The sequence below is a fragment of the Macadamia integrifolia genome, chromosome 4 (assembly GCF_013358625.1).
Source record: "Macadamia integrifolia cultivar HAES 741 chromosome 4, SCU_Mint_v3, whole genome shotgun sequence".
NCBI lineage: Eukaryota > Viridiplantae > Streptophyta > Magnoliopsida > Proteales > Proteaceae > Macadamia > Macadamia integrifolia.
This window is the reverse complement of record NC_056560.1, coordinates 34,122,000-34,132,040: the sequence shown is the minus strand read 5'-3', so window position 1 is coordinate 34,132,040 and position 10,041 is coordinate 34,122,000. Positions and strand designations below refer to the sequence as shown.

The following is a 10,041-nucleotide window of genomic DNA, read 5'->3' as shown; positions in this document are numbered from 1 at the left end:
TTTTTAATAGTATTAATTTTCACACTAATTAATATGTCAATTGTATTGTTAAGTGGAAATACCAAGAACTAAATTATTTAATCAATATATAGGTTATATTTTACTTCGTACTTAGGGTCGAGAGATTGGTAATCTTTTTTTTTTTTTTTTTGTTGGGAAAGCCCAAGTTGAATACATAATTTTTTATTGGGTTTCTCAAGTGGGTTGGATTGGACTGAGTCCAGACTTGAGACCACGTTGGGTTAGGTTTCTGGTTTTCAAAAATCCAACCCAACACGCTGAGTTGCATTCCCTGGGAGAAGTTCCTCCATTTGAACTATTCTTTTTTTTTGGGGCAAACGACCGCATCTATTCATGGATTCTTCAATCCTTCGCAGGTCGCAGAATCGTTGCTCCGAACGATACGTATTCGATTCGAAGTTTCGAACTAAAAAATGACGGCGCTCTTTGTTGCAGATGTAAATCTGTTGAGAGAGAGAGAGGAAATAACGGATCCTAATTCGATGGTTTATAGGGAATACCTGGTTTCACTCCTCATCTTTCTACGCAGCTATCTATAAATTCGCCACAACCCTAATAATGGACAAATTGGAAATTAATGAACAGAAGTTTCCACTCAGTTCGTTGGGTTCCTCCCTTGTCGTTGTTGGGTAGTCAGTCGTTTGGATAAATTGATGTTCTATCGAGACGCAACGTAACGAGGTGGTGTACTTGGTCAACAAAGAATTGAATAATATTAATAATTTAGTTAGACTTTTATGAGTTTATCTCTGATTTGAAAAAGATGTGAGAAGCATCGAAGTCCGAAGATATGCACGAGGGGAAATTGAAATCTTCCCTTCTGGATCGTTGAGCGAGCAAACAAGTCAATAAGGGCAAAATTTGATACAGGGCTCTTCTTTCTTCTCTCTCTTCTGATTATTTTGATTGGGTTTTGCGGATTCTCATTGTCATTTCTTTTAATTCATGAAGAAGATTTGCTAGTTTTCGAGGAGGAGATTGGCTTTGATGTGGTAAGTGCTTTCTTTTTTTTCCGTATGCTTTGTATAGATTTGATGTATGCTTGTAATGGTTGTCGTCGGGAGGTTGAATTGATTATGAAATGTTTTCCAGGGCTGATGAATTGTGATGATTGAAGTTCGACTGAGTTGTTTTTCAAGGTTAATAATCCCTGGGGTTTCGCTCATTTGATTGAACATTCTCGCACGGATTTCTGATTTTCAGAGCTGAGTTTTGGGGATATCCTCTCTCCTCACCCTAAAATCTGACGGAAGAGGTGGGAGTTTGAATTTAAGCGGAGGAAAGGCAATTGGGGAATTTAAAAAATTCGATAATTTATGTTTATTAATATACAGATCATTCGAGAAGCAATTGAAGCATATTAGGGTGTTAAAGTATCTTTGATATATAGATACATGGAGCTTGAGGAAGAAGAGCCGAGTGGCGAAGGCGAGGTAGAGGAAATGGACCAAGTGATCTCCAACGGAACTCCCGTCAAGGTAACCCGAACCCATTTTCCTGGTGCTGTGAGAAAGAAAGCATATACATTTGATGGGTTGGGGAGTTTCTTCACCAGGGAATGGGATCTTGCTGAAGGAAGAGGCAACGAATTTTGTTGGTATCATGTGGAACTTCCAAAGGGAAATCAGAAACAAGCATTGTCTGCACAATACCTTATTGATGTCCTTTGCCCTCCTTTGAAACTTCAAGACATCCTCTCACTTGTCAGTAATGGGCCCTTTTGTGGGCATGTTGATGGAGCACTTGTCTTTAGGGTGAATTCACCTGGTCCTGCTTCGAGCAATTTTACTCTTAGAATTGCTGCAAGAATAACTGAGAACTCATTGATTACTGTGTCTTTGGGTCGTGTTCCCAGATTGGGATTCTCCCCAATGGGTCAATCTCTTCTTTCAGAAATCCCTAGTGTGGAGAATCCCAATTTGGCTAGAGGAGAGGAGGAGGGGGATGCCATTGTAATTAGGGAACATGTTCTGGAGTTCCTATTAACGATGAATCATTCTGAGGAAGCTGATAATCCGGTTCCACGCACTCTCTCAAATCTTGTTATTCATGTAATTGACACACATGTGGATCACATCCAAGACATAGTGACCAAGCTTGAGATTGAGTTGGATGCAGTAGAACTCGAAGTGGATAAAGGTAATTGCCATATAATAATTTGTTTGAATAGTCTAATTTCCTTCTCTAATTATCTTCCCTTTTCTTACCACTCTGAGTGGTTCATTTTTCTTTTTCATTTTAAAATTTTTACAAGGAAAACAGTAATTTTTAGTTTTAAGATGGCTTTGGATTCTTCACTTTGAGTTCTTGATGTTTTATTGAAAGAGGTTGTATATTTCTGTTTTTCTACAATCCCTGAGGGGTGGAAGTTGGTTGGGTTTAAGTTGGAAAGATATGTAGGGCAACCTCAGGTTCCCTTGGGTGCTTATTTTCTGCAGAATTTAAGTTTTTAAGCCAGTGATTTGGAAGGATTTGATTTGGTGGCCCTAAGGTTGAGTATTGTAGAGTTTCTGGTTGTGATAACTGAGGGAAGTCAAGCATATCAGAATTTAGGTTTTAGTGTTTTTGTATTGTCAGAGTTTTGGGTTCAAAGTGATGGAGGGAAACTTGAAATGGAAGATGGAGATGTTACTTGGGGGAACTCAGCATTCTGTAGGTTTTCACTAGAAACACAAGAAGAAGAGAAAGAAGGAAGAAAAAAAAAAATTACAAAACAAAACATTTGGATGCAATCTCATCAGTGAAGGGGATTGTTGGACCCTGACCATCACAGAGGACTGTCACTCCTAAACAAAAGAAAAGGTTATGTTCCTTCAGAACAATAAATTTTAACAAGAAAGGTAAACTAGGAATGCAAAATATAAAATGCAAACTATTTTAAGAGATAGTAGTTACAATAAATTGGGATCACATGTGAGTCTTAGAGTGGCTTGTTAAGAGTGGCCTTATTAGTGGATCATGAGGTATTGAGTTGAAGTAGTGCAATCACATTTATGGTTGAGGGCAAACTCATGGTTAGACTTTAGAGCTCATCTAATTGCTCTGAGTGACACTGTGTACAGATGAGATACTATGTGCAATGGCAGTTATATAAGACTTCAAGTGCACCTGAACCTATGTAATTTTCTGTAAAACATGATTAAAAATAATGAGGAGGTGAGGGAGGATGACAGCCATGAATATTTATCTAAAAATCAGATTAAGAGTAAGAGTAGAGCCTGGGTTAAAAAGCTACAGTTTGAGAAGGAAGAATAAGTGAGATGAGGCAATAAAAAACGGAGAGAAATTAAGGGGTTAAGAGTACTTCTCAAGGTTTGCAGAGACAATAAACAAGATCTGACGGACAGAGAAAGAAGGCTAGAAAATGAGGTGGATATAAGATGGAAGTGGAAGAATTATCACTTCTTGACAATTTATTGGAGTGACACCAATTATAGAAGGAATCACAACCTAAAAGAAGAAAAAGAAACTTCCAATAAAAAACCAACCCACATGCAGTCACTACGTATATTGTGTGGGGGCTGTTGGGGGGCTTCTTTTTTTTTTTTTTGCGGGGGGGGGGGGGGTGGAGCTCATTCACTCAATTAATGGTGGCATCCTGTACAATACAGGATGGGACCTCTGTTCTTTTTGTTATTCCTAGAAAATTCAGAGTAAAACCTCTCTACTGTACAGGATGGGACCACTGTTCTTTTTGTTATTCCTAGAAAATTCAGAGTAAAACCTCTCTACTGACTTTCCTTTTGTGATAATTACTCTTTAAATGACTATTTTATAGATCCAAGGATATGACTTCTAGAACCCCCTGAACCTTTCCTAAAATTATAGCCTTTTTGCCCAAGTAGTTAGAACCTGGGTTTGCTCTTTTGTTTTTTCAACATTAATATGGATGGGTCCTAAAACTTGTTGGTTCCCAAGTTAAGTTGCTGAATACATAGGTTGCTGAATTATGTCCCTGTTAAGTTCCACTTATGTTTTGTCTTTTAAGGCTTCAAATGCTTGTGAAAGCCCAAATGAATTGTTCAGATTCTTGTCTACGTACCATTTGAAATATCTAAAATGAGATCATGGTGAGAAAGTGAGATGCCCATGGTACTTTCTTATGCTGTGTGTAAGGTTTTCTCTTTAAAGTGGAACTAATAACCAATATGGATTGTTTCATATGCCCACATATCAATGCATCATTCTTTCCATTCTTTCCAATCGACCACACAGGCATTGATTTCTCTACGAATGTTTAGACCATACCAATATGATTTGACTTACTCATCCTTTCTGTTTGTTTCTCTGTTTTGAATGTGAGACAGTTAAGATAGTACACATGACTTCATGGTCATTGCACTACGTAAATGAATCACCAAATTATGCTACAGAATGAGCTGCAATGTGTGAGGTTGGAGTGTGGAACCAGGGGCCATCCGATCCATAAAAGGTTTTGCGGGCACACAAGAATCACAGTAGCATAACTTGATTAGTTAAATGGAAAATTTGATTTGAAATTGAGGTTAGAAATTTCTTTGACTTCTCTTAATCATATGGGTGTTGAAATGCAACTCTCTATTTCATCATCTTTTCAGATTCGGATCTGAATTTTTCATTGGGCTTTTGATGCAGTTACACACTTGGTCTGTAGGGGTAGTTAATGGATAATTTTGTATTTTCATTCTTATTAGCTTGTAGGAAGTTAAGAGTCTATTAGATTTGGATTTTGTTTTTAGATTACGATAGAATTGTTTTTCAGTTTCCTAGTCTTAGTTGGTTTACTGGCAACTTATATATGTATCCCTAATCCAATTAGGCTGAAATTCTGTGAAGTGTTCACAAATTAAAGTGTGATCCCAATCATAGAGTTCGGGAACAGAATACAACCACTGTGATAAGAGCCAGATCCTCAAACAGAACTGAGTTCTGTTTTACCGACAGGACATGTTTCAGAGGATTTTTTTATCAAGCTTTGATTGCTGGGTTGGGTGTTGGTTGAGAAGTTTCAAGAGACCTATGTGTTAGCTACCTAATCCCAAAGTTTTAGCTTGATTGCAATCATAGGAGAGAGTTGTCTCCATCAAAAGTAGAGCCTGTTCTTCCACCTCTTTTGCTGTCTAGAGGTAGGAGGAGAAAACTTCTGTTATTTGCAATCAAACCCTTATGTTGGTGATTCACAGAACACCCCTTTTTTTTTTAAGTTGCAATTGATTTCTCGTAGTTCCTTTTCTGAAATTATAGAAAAGCCCATTTCTTCCAGACTATTCTCAAATTGTCCTGATTCCTGTTTTCTTACCAAAAGGGATCCAGAACTTCAAAATATTACAGAAATGCCTGCTCGAAGGGGATGGTTAAGTGTTATTAGGTATTACCATTATTCTAGGGTTTTCTTTGGTATATAGTGAACTATGGTTAATATTATAATTAGTAGGTTTAAGTCATGTCCTTAATTGTACTTGCACATCTAATTTTTTGTAATACAGTGTGGGATCGGCTAGAAGAAGCTAGAAGATTATTCTAGCCGAGACTTCTTCTTCTTCTCTCTCTCTGTTTCGTTCTCTCCTTTCTCTCTTTGGTTCTTCTTCTTCTTCTTTCTCCCTTGGTTGCTGTTTTGTCAGGGTTTTGGTACTGTTACAGTCACAGTCACAAAGGTCTGTTGTTTTTTCAAATGTTGCAAAGCATCTATTCTGCCATGTGGACAGATGATATGTTCTGTCCAACCGTTGGATAGAGAGCACATGGCCTAGATTAGTCACATGTCAAATTTCAGTGTCTAATTCAATCAAATAACTTGTTTTATATTGGCACATGTCCCGTGTATGCCCATGCATGTGTACCAGTACACAAGAAGGCGGGCACCCCCTCTCTTGACTTGTGCCACTTACTAAAAGAGACACCCTTGAAACCGTGCCAGCACCAATCCACACAGAAACTATTGACTCCCACATCCCAACTCCAATGTGATCACCAACTACAACCAGCCCCAGAAGGCCAGAACTATAAGCATGCCAATCTCCTAATCTGGCATCTGAACAGGTTACAGTGTGTTCCCTCCTCTGCCTTCCTCTCCGCCTCTTGCAGTTGCAGCTACACCTCCCCTGAACTCTGCACTTGTCATGGGTATAACCCACAATTTTAATCAAAGTACAACAAACTTGTATAAAGCATTGAATCAAGAGTAGAAGAGATGAAAGTTGTCCTAGACAATTGCACCATAGTGATGTGAGCTGTAAAACTGTAAAGCTACAAAAAAGAGGATACACTTTTGAGTGTCATTTTGAAAATTGGTACTTTCAAAAATGTGTCAGTTGTGGATTGCTTAATTGCATTACTGCCAGTAATGCAAGTCCAGTGATCTGCCTTTTCAAATTGGGTAAATGAGGCACTTCCCCTCTTTGGTTGGTTTTTTTTTTCCTGGGTAAAATCTTTGGTAATTTTCTTATCACTATATTATCCTTCCTTATATAAGGAGGGATTAGTAAGGAAGCTGTGTGTGTCACTTGCCTTCTTTAGTTACTCTTTAATTTTAATCTATATTATATGCAGATTAGTTCTGTGAGAAGAATTGGTGAAGCAGTCAAGGACACCTCACTGAATGTGTAGTATAAATATCCAAATATTTCTTTCATCTTTCGTACGTGTCCTCTTTTCTTATGTGGTGACATCACAATGTTGTACTTGTTTCAATGATGGAGTGTGAATTTTTATTTTATATGAGTTTATGTGGTTTCTTTGTTTAAACGTCAAATGCTAACCTATTTCCCTCAACTGCAGGTGGTTTTTCCTTGAAGAAACAAATGCTGGATGACAGAAGATTTCCGAAAATGCATCTAAATTTACAGCGCCTCTTGCAGGTAATTTCATCTCACCAGACTTCTTCAATGATCAAAGAGGAAAATAAGGAATAATATTATTTTTAATAAGGAAATATTAGGTACTGGTGTGTAGGCAGAGTGGTATGGGACACATTGAGGGGCATTAGGTCACATACAGTTTGGCCCTATCAGAGATCATATATAGGTAATAAAAAAAATGTGATAAGAGGGGAAAGATTACTATACCTATATGAGTCAATATTACGAATGAGAATTTTATTCTGGTGGGGTTTGGGTCCCATTTAATGAAATCAAGCATTGTTTATTTATCTTCCCTCTGGACCCACCCCCCTCTCTTTTTTTTTTTTTTTTTAATATAAAATTTATTAAGAAGAGAGAAATACATTGCTAGTGTGCAACAACAACAGCACCAGTCGGCTCTGCTTGGGGACTGTCAACAGGAACAGGAACTACATAAAGGGAAAAAGTATCTAGATAAAATGTCCTAGAAGCCCCCATCCTAGTCAACTCAACTGAAATTGAATTTGGCTGAAATGCAACCTCCGAACAAAAGAAAATTTTTGTTAGCACAGTAGGATGATTTATTTTAGTCATCAGATAATAGTTTAAATTTATCTAAGCATTGCTGTATGAGTTTGGTCTGTAGTTTAAATTTGCTGAATTTCAGGTGATTGCATATGGAGAACAAGTGTTTCCACGTGTTAGAGAAAAATGTTCCACCAAAAGTTGGTTTGGCAGCGAAGACATTGTTTCTCTTGAAGAGATGATTGGACGTTTGAGGAGGCTAAAAGAGAATGTTGGTTTTATTGCGAATCGTGTAACAGCAATACAAGCTGGCCTTGACAGTTGGCAGGCAGAGCAAATTAATAAGAAGCTTTACTACCTATCCTTCCTTTCATTGATATTCCTTCCTTTGTCCATCATCACTGGAGGTACAGTTTTATTTGTTTTAGTCATTAACGAAAGAGTTTTTAATATAACATTTATGTAAGACTTTTTATAATTGGCGACTATGTAATACCAATTCCTTCCTTGGGGTTGAACAGTATTTGGGATGAATGTGGGAGGCGTTCCTTGGACAGGGCAAGATGACCCTACCATAAAAGCTGGATTCCGCAATGTCATGATTCTTTCTGTTGTAGTGCTGCTGCTCTTACTGCTTTGCTTTACTTTCCCTGCAATCTATGCCCGTATAGCTGCTTGGAGGAGACAGAGAGCTCTGAGGAGGAGCTGGTCCCTAAACAGGAAGTCTTTCCTAAAGAGAACGGTAAGAGGTGAATCTCAAGACAGGGTGGATGGTTACTCCCGCATATGAAGAACTATACAAGCTTCTTGGTAGGCATTCCTCTTTTACTTCATGTTTTCATTTATGATTTGCGTAACTTGGTTTGATGAGGAAAATTTTTATTCCACTAAGATTTTTGGGAAATTTCTAATTTGTTTCTTTTTTCCACTTGTGAAGGTTTGATTACACTGTTTCTTGAGCAACTTGTATGGGCTTAGTGCTTCCAGACAACCTTCCTGGACCAGTGGAAATTTGTCCACCTCAAATAGAACCACCAGCAGTACAGATAGACTGAAGCTTCGAATTGTTTACTGGAGCCTGTCATTCTTGTCAAGTACTCATGAAGGGGAGGCTTTCTGTCGAAGATGCGGCTTGTCCATTGAAGCTTTTGTATAATCTTAATTCACTTCATTTTTTTTTTCCTATATTATTCTTTTTGTTGGATTAGCCGAATTTGTAGACTGATTATAATCCAAATACACATTAACTTGGTAGTTTCAGGCTGATTTCAATGGCTTTTAATATCCTGTCCCATTCTCTAGGATGCATTTATGTAACTAGAAAACTCCATTCATTGCTTTTGTATACCAAATTTGAATCAGTCAGATTTTAGATATTCTGGAGCATCTGCATGAGGATACATATTGAATTCAAGAATGATTGAAAATAAATGTAAGGTTGATGGGAATTGTTTCTATGGATTACATTTTTCACTGATGGTGCCAAACCTTGCAGACCTTCCATGCTTGTCAAACTGTGCTACGTTTAAGAATTTTGTATGAAAAGTGGAAATGAGTATTAAACAGACAAACTAGAGATTAAGAGGACTTGAGTTGGAGGAATCCCCTCACTATGAGCATCTGAAACCCATGATTGAATCCAAGAAAAGTATTTGTGACCATGAACAGTAGGATGTGGGAATTAATGATGATATAGAAGTCTAATAGTCACATAACCAGTAGAGAAGGAATGGATGCAGAAAAAACTTTCAAAAGAAAAAGAAAAATGTTGGCATCTGAAGCAACCTTGAATGTTGCATACTCAGGAAGCATCTATCTACGGGCCGATGAGTGATAAAGAGTTCATAATTCTAAAGGTAATGCCTGAGAGGTGTTAGATCTATTATATTATTGATATAGGTTGGCTGATATGGGCTGTACCCAATGGATTCAGCTCCTCTCCTGCGCGGTGATTGCTCAGGTCTTGTTCATTGCTACTTGTGTGATCGTCACATGTTCAAGTTGTGACCCAATGACTGAGGTTCTATTAACCAGAATAAAGGCGTACAAAAAGAAATCGAGAGTCATTGGATCATCGCTTGGATACGTGGCGATCACTTCTACTTATCATAATAGAGGCATGTAGAAAGAGGCGTTGAGAGTCATTTAATCACCACTTGGACAATTGCCGATCACCCAAATAGTTATGAACAAGACCTGAATGATCACCGCTTAGGAGAGGATCCGGATTCATACCCTACCATATCGGTCAAGGACTCAGGAATGAGTGTCAAGTATCAGCGATATTTATATGTATAACCAATATGGCAGATACCATACCGATACCTTGAATCGTGACTTGGAAGTGGGAGATACTCTCTCTCCCTTGAGTAATTGGAAACTCACCAACCTTCCACCCATTCTCATGTTCATAGAATCATAGTGCCTTACTAATGGTTAATTCATCTGCTAGCGTTCATTGGTCAACCCTTTTCCAATACTCTGTTTTTAATGCAAATTTTCTATTTTTATGGAAATTGTTTTTTATGCAGTTCGGCCTTAGTTTCCATACGAAGCATCCCAACCAGATAATAGGAGAGCTTAAAGACATAGTATCTAATACACATAACGAAATAAGAGGTTAGCGTTTGTTATTTCTCAGTCACCTCTTTTATTTTTATTTTATTTTTTGTTGGAA

General features: G+C 37.8%; 1 protein-coding gene across 1 annotated transcript; it reads left to right on the top strand.

The window, feature by feature from the left end:
* The first annotated feature begins 235 nt into the window (after positions 1-235).
* LOC122075351 (zinc transport protein ZntB-like) lies at positions 236-8,819 on the top strand. The gene is made up of 6 exons (XM_042640343.1): positions 236-1,013; positions 1,114-2,160; positions 6,778-6,857; positions 7,507-7,771; positions 7,886-8,174; positions 8,302-8,819. Exons 2-5 carry the CDS (start codon positions 1,416-1,418, stop codon positions 8,152-8,154), a joined length of 1,359 nt encoding a protein of 452 aa, XP_042496277.1. The 5' UTR covers positions 236-1,013; positions 1,114-1,415; the 3' UTR covers positions 8,155-8,174; positions 8,302-8,819.
* Positions 8,820-10,041: the final 1,222 nt, after the last annotated feature.